At 42.4% G+C, this 13,583-nt stretch overlaps 1 protein-coding gene across 4 annotated transcripts in view; it reads left to right on the forward strand.

Moving 5' to 3' along the window:
• The window catches only part of nf1a (neurofibromin 1a), a 74,584-nt gene that overhangs the window by 27,089 nt on the left and 33,912 nt on the right, over nucleotides 1–13,583 (forward strand). For all 4 annotated transcript variants that reach the window (XM_070905672.1, XM_070905673.1, XM_070905675.1 and 1 more), the window contains 5 exons: nucleotides 678–740; nucleotides 6,510–6,668; nucleotides 10,953–11,050; nucleotides 12,572–12,718; nucleotides 12,818–12,964. In XM_070905672.1, coding sequence (XP_070761773.1) covers nucleotides 678–740; nucleotides 6,510–6,668; nucleotides 10,953–11,050; nucleotides 12,572–12,718; nucleotides 12,818–12,964 — 614 coding nt within the window. The remainder of the gene's footprint in view (nucleotides 1–677; nucleotides 741–6,509; nucleotides 6,669–10,952; nucleotides 11,051–12,571; nucleotides 12,719–12,817; nucleotides 12,965–13,583) is intronic.

Here is a 13,583-nt window from a genome sequence, read left to right on the forward strand (position 1 = left end):
CCGCTCTTTCTCTCACAAACACATCGACAGCGGACCGTCCATGAGCGGCCCCTCCTCTCCGGGCACGCCCTGAATCAAAACGCGCTCACAAGAACTGTCATTGGCCGAGAAGACGGCTGGCCTTACTCCTGCATAGAATCAAATTTGCACAAATTCATCCAGAACTGATGCATTCAGGTTAACATGGAGACCCAACTCAAATAAGTTATTAGCAAGCATGTAAGGAGCCTAGCTAGCAAGGCTAGCTGTAAGTCAGCGTTCCAATACAGCTGGGCTTTCGAGGTTAGCAAGCTGCGTGCACGTGGATAACGTTAATGTTAATTCTTGAACTCTTCCGCACACCTATGCACACACACACACACACACACACACCGGTCAGCTACCACCACAAATAGAATCTAATTCTGTGGGAAACACTGCACACTAAAACAGTCTGCTGAAGTCAAACCACGCCAGCGCATGCATGGACACGCTTTTAAGTCCCCTGACCAGTGATGAACACTTTCTCTAACAGCAGTTTTGATTTCTCTGTGTTTTACTAGATGTGAATGTGTGTACATCTCGTGTGGTTAGGGCTGTGCTGCGTGTGTGTGTGTGTGTGCGCGTGTGTGTGTGTGTGTGCGTGTGTGTGTGTAGCTGGTGCTGTGACCATGATTGTGCTCATCTCTGTTCTGTAGGCTACTTGCCACTCTCTACTGAATAAAGCAACAGTAAAAGAAAAAAAGGAAAACAAAAAAGCAGTAAGTTTGGAGAATCTATTTTCCCCTCAGACACTTTCCCCCCTAAAGCAAAAAAGCCTTTTTTTGAATTTTATTTTTTTTATTTTTTTTATTTCTTCATTTTTTATTTTTTATTTGGTTTTAATTTGGTGTTTCTCTGGAAATGTTTTATTCTTTTCTCCATATTCAACTTTGTGTACAACCCTCTCTTAAAATCATTGTACTAATATCGGCGTCCATTTGATGTATTTTCAATTAACAGCAGTTCCCAGGAAACTGTGGCATTCTCTCTTCTCTTTTTCTTTCTGGACTCTCTGTTTGCACTTCAGGAGACATTTTCTCAGAACATTTCATCTGCACTCAAATCATGTTTCTCCATCTTCTGTGACACACTTTAATGAATTAACCCTCACACCGCCACACACACACACACACACACACACACACAGCCACACACCTCACATGCCTTTTTTATAAAACACACGAATGGTCTTTAGATGAAATATTCTGATAAACTGGCCTCCCTCTGGGTTGGATTCCTCAGCTGTATGGTCTCCTTTTTCCCCCCCCCTCCTCCATATATGAAGAGCAATGTCTTTTTAATTGGAGAGTGTGGCTTTCTACATTCCAGTGCCATCCCTCAGAACCTTGTTACTTGCACCTTGCCAAATGATGGTGCTCACTGGCAGATTTGCCCTGATCGTGCTGAAGCTCTTTTGCTCGATTCGTAGTGTTGGTCCAAAGTGCACTCTGGATTCTCACTTCTTTCATCTCAAAAATCCCCCCACCTGAAAGAGTGCGGTGGGGTTAAATGACCTCCATAGATGCCTATTGGTTGTGAAGCCGCGGTGCCATTTTGGCTTGGCGTTAAGTTAATAACAGAAATAACGTTAATTAGCCGCAGGTGATGTCATCTGCTGCCAGACGTGTTCATCGATTCTTTTTTTATTTCAGCCAATGAAAAGCGGTGGTCAACGCTGGCTAAGAGTGAGAAGCCTGGCCTGACCTGGCTGGGTCAAATAAGAGATTCATAGCACCATTAGTCTGGGAACTCAAGCTGCATTGTTCATGCACACGCAGAGTGATGTCCACTGTGTTGAACGCAGAGGTCGACATTTAGAGGGCAGTTGCGCTCTGTCGCTCAAGTAATCATAGCTGCTGTTTGCAGATCTAACGGCATTGGCATATACTGTATGTTGGCCGACAAGTAATTGATAAATACAGCGACGTCATTACATGGATTGTCCCCCAGAGTGCACCGACAAGTTCATTTATATCAACGAATTTACATGCAAGTGATCCTCATCCAAAAATGAATGTCGATCAACATATCATTAGGGGATGTTTTTAAAGTCTCAAAACTCCAGTAGTAGTCCGGTTCAGTGTAGGCAATGATGAAATTGGGGAAGGGCACTGATTGGCTCCCGTCCGCTCGCCAAACACCACAGCTTGTTCTTTTTCTTCCGTCAGCTGAGCAGCTGTGACTGCTGTTTCATTGATCGTTCCGATTACTTACGTTAATGCTGTGGTGGCGAACAGAACGATTCTGTGCCACTGCAGCGATTAGGTTACCCTGTTAATCACACACACCGGAGAAATGTTTCCACTGTGCGCCCGTCATCGTTAAAGCATTTTTCTTACTGTGATGAGTGACTCGGTGAAAGCCAACGCGACAAATAGCAGCTGCAGGTGACACGTCGCGTAAATAAATCAGTGTCGAGAGACTCCAGTTTTCAGTCGTAACTGTCACAAAGTCAGTTATATGTTGATGTCTTTCCACAAGGCCTCACTTTTGTATCTAGCTTCTCCATCTCTTGTCATTTACTCTGTGAAACACGGCATAGGTACCTATTTTTAATAAACAGTAAGAAAAGTTCAATTTAACGACTTCATTTTACATTCAACCGCTTTAACCAATTCAACCATTCAACTTAAACCGACAAGTTTCCTCATCGCCTGCGCTCATTCCCTCAGTCCGCAACGTTTCTGGCGATGTGGAACACGTCCATGGTGCAACCGGACAACACACCAGCTAAATGATAGGCTGTTTGCGCGTGTCACTCGTAGCAGCCCTGTTTATCACGGGGTGCGACAGGCTGTGCCAGAGCCAGGGCGCGTTCGTTCACGGCGGGTTTGCATTTGATGCGTTTAAGTGAAACCTATCAAACATTCTACGGAACTTTTTTTTTTTTTTTCTCTTCTTATGGCTTTCGATGAAGTGTCTTATCACCGGTACATATCGCTATCATTTTATCGCCCAGGCCTAGTTTGAAGTAATGCTTCATTTACAATTCAGTTTACAATGGCCTTATTTTAATTCTGTTAACTCCTATGTCACACCACTTATACCATGCAATGCGGTTTGCCAATAGCATTCCTGCAGTAACCAGCAGCTAAATGTTATGTCCATATAAGGTTCAAAATATTTATTATTATTATTTACATACTGAAAATGTGCTGGAAAATGATCTCCTGAAAAGAGAGGATTTTGCATAGGTAGAACTAGGTTTGTTGGACACGGAATGTATGGGTGGGTGTGTGTGTGTGTGTGTGTGTGTGTGTGCGCTCATGCATGCAGATACATTATGTGTTGTGTGGGTTAACGTCAGTACTCCCTTTATCGGACATGACTCCGTACCCCTTACTTTACAGGTCAGGCTTAAACTGACATTCAACCCAAAATGGAGGGTTGGAAGCTCACCGAGCATACAGGTGGATGGAGAACAAGTGGAGGAGAAGTAGCTTCCGTGGACGTCATATTGGCCACAGTGGCAACATGTCACCATTGTAACCAACGTAGCTCGAGCTGACCACAGCTGCTGGTCAAAAAACCTACAGCGGGTGAGAATTTGGGTGACTTTAAGACAGAGAGATTAAATAGTAGCACATTTTATGGTTTCTGTTACTTCAGTTTCCAGCTGCCTAAGGCTGTCCTGCATTAAAGAGTAATTGCAGTTTATTACAACGCGGATCTTTTTCTTGTAGTTTCGCCCATCATCTCCGTGAGACATGATAACACTGAGCCCCTCAAAGATCGCTCGGATTTGCGGCGCCATTGCCACAACGAAGTCCGACAGGGGCGGTAACGCGAGCACTCAGATGATCAGACAGGTTGGAAACAAGCCACAGGTTATCCTATTTCCTTCAGAAACACACCAGCGAGCGTATTTTAAAAGATGATGGTGATATGCAGCCATTGTAAAGGTTTTAACAGAAGAGACCTCATGTATGGCTTTTCTTGCCTTTGTCAGCTACAAGAGCGCCCACCACAGTGACACAGAGCGATGGCAGCTCCAGAAAGGACGAGAGTGAGCGTAGATTGACATGAATGGAAGTTGCAGAGGAGAGCATGGGCTACCGTGCTGAGCCCAATGACCACTCCATTCGGAGGTCAAACCAAAAGTGAAGTCATCCGTAACTGTTTGTAACAATCCCTCATTGTACAACGTTTAACACGTTTACGGTAGGTACAGTGGGTTTAGGCTGGGGCAGGTGTTCGGTCTGTAAACTGGATATGGGTACTCACAACGGACAGTTTGTGTCATCATTTTCCAGTTTGCCTTCATTTTGTCTTCCGAATAAGTTTGACTATAGGTCAAAGTTTGTTTCCAACCTGTATGATCATCGTCATCTGACTGCTTGGGCGTTTCGACCCATCAGACTTTCATTTAAGGTCTGAAGTTGTAATAAACTGGAATGAACCTTTTTTTTAATGGGCACTTCTACAGGCCAAAAGCTACGTATTCTCAATAGATAGTTGATGAACAAAGGATAGCTCACTTTTAAACCTTTTTAGAATGGCCTGGCTCTGGTTGCAGATCTGACAATCCAAAATCTATTGGGACTTCCTTGCTTATCATCTGTCATCCTACAAAGTGATGGAAATTCCTTAAAAGATAGATGTTCCAGGAACTACTTTTTGTCTGCAATCATGCTTCATTGTTATCGACCGATTGGAAGCTTGACGAGGGACAGACTGAACTCTTAGCAGCACTGACTGTGTCCGATTCTGGAACTTGCGACGTTACATTGTAAACCCCTCTGGAATGCGTCACACACAGCCCTGCTTTGCTTTAAAGCAAGATGTGATGTGCGGGTTGTGATATTTTTGGATGGTCATCCACTGCTTCGCACCACAACTCATCTGTCATCCACCTTCTTTTTTTTCTTTTTTTTTTTGTGATGACTTCTAGTTTTCATTCTTCACCAACTGAGAGGAAATGGTTGGGTTTCTTGTCTTGCTCTTCCTCTCTTTTCTCTGTCTTGGGCTTTAACTGGAGTAAGAACCTTTCTCACTCACGTTACAGCCCAAAATGAACTGGGATTGTGTCTAAGTCTCACTTCATACGTCGTCCTCCACTTTTCCTCCTCTTGAGCCTGACATCTTTTACTGTTTTGGCCATGGCTGACCTTATTCTGCTCTGTTACACATATTGATACATGCAGTGTTTCCACTGGTAACGTTTTGCCATCACAGCAAAAAAAAAAAAAAAAAATCACAAAAAGAAAACAAAGCAGATCAATCATCTAAATCCACTTCCTCAACATGTACGTGGTTGTTCATCTTACAAGTTAAGTGCACCGTTTTTTAAAAAAGGAGCTTACTCAGATATTTCCCAAGGAAAAGAAATGTAGACGAGGTGGGTAAACAGGGCAGGCATTTACTTGGCTAACTTAGCTAAACTATATGCCTTTGTGCATCATATCTACATATATAACGTGGTTGCATAGGTGCAGTTAGGCTACTGGTGTGCTAACCTAGCTTGTTAAAAAAAAAAGAAAAAAAAAAGCCTAGTTATTACTGTTACTAAAAACTATATTACCGTATATTCTCGAATAGTGGCAGGGGCTTTTATTATTAATCTCACCTGCAGAGGGGACCAGGCCTTTATTTGAAGCAGGCTCATATTAGAGGCCGGCCTTCATGTCTAATTACCTCTGTTTGTATATTTGGTGAGATTTTAGTATGAAGCCTTCCTGTTTTCTGATCTGCTCCCGAGGCCCCCCTTTTAAATGTTTTATTAAGGCTTTATGCTGTCAACACAGCTCGTTATCCATTTCAAATTAACAGCCCTGTGCTGTTTCAGTGGACAGAATCCCTTTTATTACCAAACAAGGCTTTTATTGTGACACATTCGCAGGGCGGTGGTGTGGAAAATTCAGTGACTTACACAGTTCCCTTACGGTTCTTCAAATCTAGCTATTGCCATGTTTTGGTGCTTGTATGTTACTACAAAATAAAGTTTGGCTGGGACGTTAACACACCCGCAGTGACTGAAATACGGCAATAGCACTTTAGATGAGTAATCCAGAAATTATATTAAAGACATGGAAATGTACATTATGCGTAGTTGGCAGCACATTATAAAACAAGCACTAGGAGTTTATCCACCCTTGGTTTTTTTTCCGGTTGGCCTGTATTTGAGTCCCGGCTTTTATTTGAGAAAATACGGTAATTCATATCAAGTAAGTGTGTGTTTGCCTTGATAGACAGCGAGGAGACATGGATTTGAACACATAGGGATGGAAGAGGACAGGAGACCCCGTAACATTGCCCCCCGCAGCAAACCTCTCGTTCCACAGGAAACACTGTACATGTATATTTTGTTATTCTCATCGTCCCCTCCTTTGCTCTTTATTGTACTGAAATGCATTTTCAATATTTTCTCCTTCCCTTTGCTCAAACCTGGTCTCCTCCTCAAACCTCTCTTCTGTTCCATCTGTTCTACATTTCCCCTTTGTTTTCCCCTCCTTTGTCTTCCCCTGCTCCCTCCATCCTCCTTCACACAGGTGGTGAGTCAGCGGTTCCCACAGAACAGCATTGGTGCGGTGGGCAGTGCCATGTTTCTGCGCTTTGTCAACCCAGCTATTGTGTCTCCCTATGAGGCTGGCATCTTGGAAAAGAAGCCCCTGCCCAGGATAGAACGGGGTCTCAAACTCATGTCCAAGGTAAGGCTGGTGAATATGATGGTTTTGTGATGCAACTGACTAGAGGGAAATTGAGTAAGGATTTTAGTTTGAAACTGAATATTAAGTCCTACTAATATGTGCTTGTTTATTTCACGAGGGTATGAGGAGTAATGGATAAAAGGCAGTAAGGCATAAGTGGAGTGGAAGGATGTGGGATTATGACTACTGTCACAGTTATAAATCCACTGTCACCATTCAGTGGTGTCGAAACTAAACCCTAGTGTTATTGTACAATTGGGTTGAATGCTAGGAAATGAGGCCACAAAATGTCCCAGAAATTCTCACCAAAAATCTACTCCCGTTTCCTTGAAAAATGCATGTCTTGGTGTTTGCATACTGAAGAATATTATACGGAGGAACAAAGACTCCTTCTCCAAACCTCATTAATCAGCGTTTCCCCTAGGATGGAGTTGTAGCAGCGGAGGTGGAGCGTCAGTATGAAAAAAATGTTTTCAACCCTCACAGGTTGTAGTTTTTCACATCACACTCAGACATTAGATTGGACTTTAAAAAAAATATTAATCACAGGATGACATCGGTTAAACAAGGCCTGCAGTGAAGGGATTTGAACCGCAATTTGTTCATCCTCCCTAAGTCAGGGTGAAGCCACTTACCAGCTGTAGGAACGGGTATGGTTGGAGCTTATCCAAAAGAATGAATTCAAAACAGGATTAGAATTGATATACATTTTAAACTAATACTAAACCAAATATCGTTTTTGGGCAGCAATAGTAAAGTCACTATCTACACTGAATAATATCTCACTGGAAACAAATCTAAAATGTCAGTAAAATAAATGATATTCCTGACGTCAAAATACAGAGTGAAGTTTAGAAAGAAAGAAGAAGACAGACATCAGTCTTTCTATGGCAAGAATTCTTGGGAACTAATTTTACCAATTAAGTACCAATTGTGAGCCGCTACTTGTAATGGGTATGTCCGCAATTATAGCAGGAGACAGCAAGACAACCAGAAAACCCCAATTTAAGCCGTGGACAAGGACCGGACTAGTTACTGCGACGGCAAACATGTCATAGTTACTCAAAGCAAGACAATGTAACCTTCACTGAACAGCAGCCACCAGTCACAATCCAGTTCAGTTTGGAGCTTTATTGTCCCACAAGGACAATAAAGGAGGATTTTTTTCAATTGAAGACATTATGTAAATTATCTTACTTATACACAAGATAAAGGGTTTATGATAAAAGCACCGAAAACTAATACAAAGAATAAAGATTAAAAAAAATAGAATGCTAAGCTGTGTGGGTAACCAAGAGGCACTTTATAATCTCTTAGAATTAAGAGCATGCACTGCACGTGGGATGAATGAAAACTTGAACCTGTTGGCACCTACATTTCCTGAGACCTGTATCTCTAAGGAGAGGATGGTTTGGATTAGACATGATGGATTTAGCTCTCTGTGTGATGTGTCTGCTATAAATGTCAGGCAGAGAAGGCTGCTGCCTGCCAATGATTTTACGAGCTGCCTTGACAATGTTGACTCCCGTTTCGTACATTTAGACTTCCACACCAACAAATCAGGTACCCATAGCTCTCTACAATGTCTACTTCTTGTTCTTTAACAACAATCTGGGAAGGTGGAAGTTTTTTAAGAAGTAAATAACCGTATCTGGCTTTGGAAATGTTCAGCCTCAGAAAGTGATCATCACACCACTGTGCAAAATCACTGACCATAGGCCCATGTGAACACTCATTTCCATGAAGGAGACTGACAACAACTGTGTAATCCGCAAATTTAATTCAATTTCAATTCAATTTTATTCATATAGCGCCAAATCACAACAAAAGTCATCTAGACCGTACTCTTTACAATATTATTGCAGAGGCCCAACAGTTCCCACCATGAGCAAGCTCTTAGTGACAGTGATGAGGAAAAAATTCCTTTTAACAGGCAGAAACCTCGAGGAGAACTGGACCCTAGATGGGCGGTCATCTGCCTTGACTGGTTGGGTTGAGAGAGGAAGAGAGAGACTCTGGCTCCCATTCTACTTTTGGAGACTCTAAAACGTAACCCAGCATTCTGGGAGCGCAGTGCTGAGAAGGATTTTAAACTCTATTCTGGATTTTACAGGGACAATATGGGACAAACATCTCTTTTCCTGGTTCCTGTCAGTACTCGTGCCTCAGCATTCTGGATCAACTGGAGAGTCTTAAAGGACTTATTGGGGCATCCTGATTATCAGGAATTGCAATAATCCAGCCTAGAAGTAACAAATGCATGGACATGGTTTTTCTGCATCTGTTTGAGACAGGATGAGCCTGATTTTTGCAACGTTATGGAGGTGAAAAAAGGCAGTCCTTGAAGTTTGTTTTATGTGGGAGTTAAAGGACATGCCCTGATCAAAGATAACTCAGATTCCTCACGGTGGCGCTGGAGGCCAGGCCAATGCCATCTAGAGTAGCTATATCTTAAGATAATGCGCTTTGGAGGTGTTCAATAACTTAAGTTTTGTCTTAGTTTAACATCAAATAGTTGCAGGTCACCTAGGTTTTTATGTCCTTAAGGCATGCTTGAAGTTTAGCTAACTGATTGGTAATATCTGGCTTGATTGATAGGTATAATTGGGTATCATCTGCATAACAATGAAAGTTTATGGAGTGTTTCCTCATAATATTGCCTAAAGGAAGCATATATAAGGTGAATAGTAGTCCAAGCACAGAACCTTGTGGAACTCTGTGACTAACTTTGGCGTGTACAGAGATCGGTACAATGATTGACTCCTTCCATATTCCAGGGACTTTCTGGTGCTCCAAAGACGAGTTAAACAGATGACAAAAAATACCACAAAGCTGCACATCTGCTCACCAGCGCAACAATTTCCCAGTGATGTTGTCTGGGCCGGGGCTTTTTCCTATTTTGCCCTTCCTGAACGTAACACTGCAGGAATTGAACCTAAGTTCAGTGTGACTTGTTTGGTTGTTTGTCATCTGACATAGGTACCTACTTTAGGTACCCAGGTACCTTTTTTTTTTTTTTTTTAACCTTTTCTCTTTCCTCGTGAACCATGTAAGAAGGCCCAGTGCTTCCTCTTCCTGCATCTTTCACTGATCTTGAGAACCAAGGTTTGTTGTTTGGAAACGTTTTGTTTGTATGATAGTGTCAACACAGAAACGGATGTAGTTCGAGACAGTATTAGCCAGCTTGTCAATGTTATCAGCAGAGTCAGTGAGTCCAGTCATTGCACTCCAGGGAAGCCTGCAATTCTACAGCACTCTCAGCCCAGATCTTTTCGTCTATCTAATTTGGACTTATGTTAAGTATGTTGGGATGAGATAACAGAGGTCTATTGTGTTCCCACATCTTGTGGGGCAGGTGATATACTGGTATAGATAGCTGATGGATTTTAGGTTGCACTGGTTAAAGTCTCCAGTTTTCGAGTTGTTTTGTAAATTGTATCATTAGCATTCTTTGGATTGGCTTTGGGGTGGATGTAAACAGCAGTTACGAGAATCTGTGGAAACTCTCAGCGCAGATAGAAGGGACGAACACACACTGATAGTAGCACAGTGTCTGGAGATCTCCTTGAGACTTTCCAGTGAAGTAGACATCTCTGTCCAGCTTGATAGTCGCGCCAAAGCCGCTGTCTGCTGACAGAATTGGTGTCTGTGTTTTTAAGCCATGTCTTTGTGAAGGCTATAATGCAGGCTTCCCCGAATGTAGGTGGGTCGCATTGGCTTGGATCACGTTGAACTTGTTTCTGATTGACCATACATTCGACAGGACTATAGTGGGGAGCAGGATACGTCGAAGTTGGAGTCATGTCAGTCTTTGCCTCACTCCGCCTCTTATAATATTGTGTCATTGTTGGTGGATGCAGCAAAAACTCCAGAGAGTCTTGGATCCTGAGTGAGTTTGGCAAGGATCATATAAGCTCTGAACGGGAGCATACAAGGTCCATGAAACCATCAGAGATAATAGATCCATGCTTGACCTGAACAGCTTATACAGTTCACAAGGACATGAAGACACTTCACAATTCCAACAGGATTGAAACAACACTGTCTCATAACAAACCAAATAGCCATTCAACATTTGCCTCTGCTACTGGTCGCTGCAGGTGCAGTGCCCCCATCCATGACGGGATACTGCTTAATGCTAAAACATCGTGTAACACAAGTACAAGTAGACAAGATTCATCAATCCACTCAGCAATGTCATTTACTTTGGAGGTGAAAACCTGCATAGACTAGCAGTTAGGATTGTTTTTAATATGCTTGTTGTATATTCCTATCTTCCTTCAGATTCTGCAGAGCATTGCAAACCACGTCTTGTTTACAAAAGAAGAACACATGAGGCCTTTTAATGACTTTGTGAAGAGCAACTTTGATTCAGCCAGGAGGTAAGATACTTGCTGTTTTCTTCTCCAAAGCCAGTGTACATACATTTTCGGGAAGTAAATGGTCGCTTATTGTAATAATGAGTAAATCGCACCAGCAGTTCATTCTTCGTGTCATAAGTGTCAGCTGCATTGTAATGAATGTTGCACATTCTTTACTGTATCAATCTGCCATCTTTTGTGATTAACCTTTGGGACAACCTTTGCTGCCATGTGTTTCATTTGACCTACTTTTCGTCAACTTCTTTTGTGGGTTGTTTCTTACCTGTAATTTCCTTTGTTTCCATGAATGTTAACTAGGTAATTTTTGTGCTCTCGCTAAATTTGCAGCCTTGTTTCTCCAACAGTGCTCATACAAACTGTGAAATGAGAAAAAGAGAATCTAAGACAAAGACAAGTTTAAAATATAAGAATAAAGTAGAATATATAAAATAGAATACATTTGATGAGAGATACCATCGAAATTCATTTAAAAGTGCGTGAAATTTGCAAAACAGATTACAATCTGGTGCAAAATGTATAATATGTTTTGTCTGGGCATCACTCCAGAACCAGTTGATGAGCTTGTATTGCATAAGCCTATAGCCTCTGGTAGGAATTGTGTGCAGTCTACTCAATACATGGCATACATAGGTAATTTTAATCTCCAAATACCAACAAAAATACATTTCCACAAAAGGTGACAACAAATACACTGATGTTTTAGGACCTTTCCCTGACAGTGATGGGATTGCCGGAGTAGCATCCCTCATTTACCTCCGACCACAACCACTTGCAGCAAAGACTGTTGATGGAATAGTTTATTAAGTAGTGTCATCAAAATTTCAATATGTCCCAAAAGGTTCACTACTGTCCTATCAGTGTCCAGCTGTGCTGCCTAAGGGTGTGCTCACCCATGCAAACGCTCTAAAATTTCCCCCCTTACCTGTCCCACAATACACACTTCCACCATACTGTACCATTTTGTTCTTGGTAGCTTGACTGAATACCTGCACATGGAGTCTTGAGGTGTCACCAGAAATGTCAGGGATCACTTAAGTGGGAATACAGATCAATCCAAAAGCCCACTCCGGGTTAGCATGCATCGCCTTCGGTGTAGAACTGAGAACTGATCTGATTCGCCAGAGGTGGAGCGAGTGAGGGCCTTATATCCGTCCTGGAAAGGACCGTAAACATGGTCAAGTGTGTTACCACCATGCGTAGGACAGCTGGTGTGTTGGTGATATCTTGGCAGGACTTTCCTCAGGTTGGCTTTATTAAAATCCCCGGCCTCAATAAGAACAGCCTCCGGCCGTAGGTCTCGTCCTGTCGATATGGGTTACAGCTCATCCAGGACTTGCAATTGTCTCCACATCTGAGCACTGCTGGCTGTTGATCATGAACCCTTTGAATGACAACATTGCTCTACAACGCCACTGGTGAACAAAACCTCACAGAGTATCTTTATCTAAAGCAGTCAAGTGCCTGGTGTAGAGTATCTTCTGTCTGTAGGGTGATTGTGCACTCTCCTCTCTCCACCACCAGGTTTTTCTTGGACATAGCATCTGACTCTCCGCCCAGCGACTCGGTCAACCACAGTCTGTCCTTTATCAGTGACGGCAATGTGCTTGCCCTCCACCGCTTGCTGTGGAACAACCAGGAGAGGATTGGCCAGTACCTCTCCAGCAACCGGTCAGGATAGATGATTTGATGCTGTCTGATCTCAATACTGAACGTATTCTTTAATTCTAATCATTTTTGTGAAATTATCCATTATGATCCTGTTTTCAGAGACCACAAGGCCGTAGGCAGGCGACCTTTTGACAAGATGGCGACCCTGCTGGCCTACCTGGGACCTCCTGAACACAAACCTGTGGCTGACACTCACTGGTCCAGTCTCAACCTGACCAGCTCCAAGTTTGAAGAGTTCATGACCAGGTACGATTAATACCAACCTGTAACATAATGTCTCATCATGAACTTTTTTTTCTCAAGGTCCTCCATCAAATTTCCCAATACAAGCTATGTTGAGTTTGTAGTATTTCATTTTACATAGACAGATTATTGTTCCCAAGAGTGAAATGTGTTTCCACAGTGTGTGCCGTAGTCATACCATGCAGTACATTATATAGTTAAGATACTTGGATGGAGTGGCCCATATATCACCGATTATCCGTTGCAACACTCAGCCTACTCGGCTATGGTGACTTCTTTTGATTGGAGTGTGGTTGCATGCACTGAACCCTCAAAGGGAAATGTGTTTTAAAACCTCACCCACTTCCTCATCCGTTGCGTAAAGGAATGTTTGTCTGAGTCATAATCTTAAGACTTCAGAAGTCTTTTATTTTCTCTCTTGGCACTTCTCCGTATTCACTGTTCTGTTGCAGCACAGTCAGCATTCAGTCATATTCTGACTCTATATTCAGTTTTTATTTTTATGTCTGATTTAACCAAATAACTAAATTGTGGATTGCGTTCTGAGTGACTGACTAACTGTGATACGAAATCAATTTTGGTTTGTGGTTTGATTGTGGGTTTTGTATCCATTTGTCTCTTA

This window comes from Enoplosus armatus, chromosome 5 (assembly GCF_043641665.1).
Source record: "Enoplosus armatus isolate fEnoArm2 chromosome 5, fEnoArm2.hap1, whole genome shotgun sequence".
In the NCBI taxonomy this organism is placed as follows: Eukaryota; Metazoa; Chordata; class Actinopteri; order Centrarchiformes; family Enoplosidae; genus Enoplosus; species Enoplosus armatus.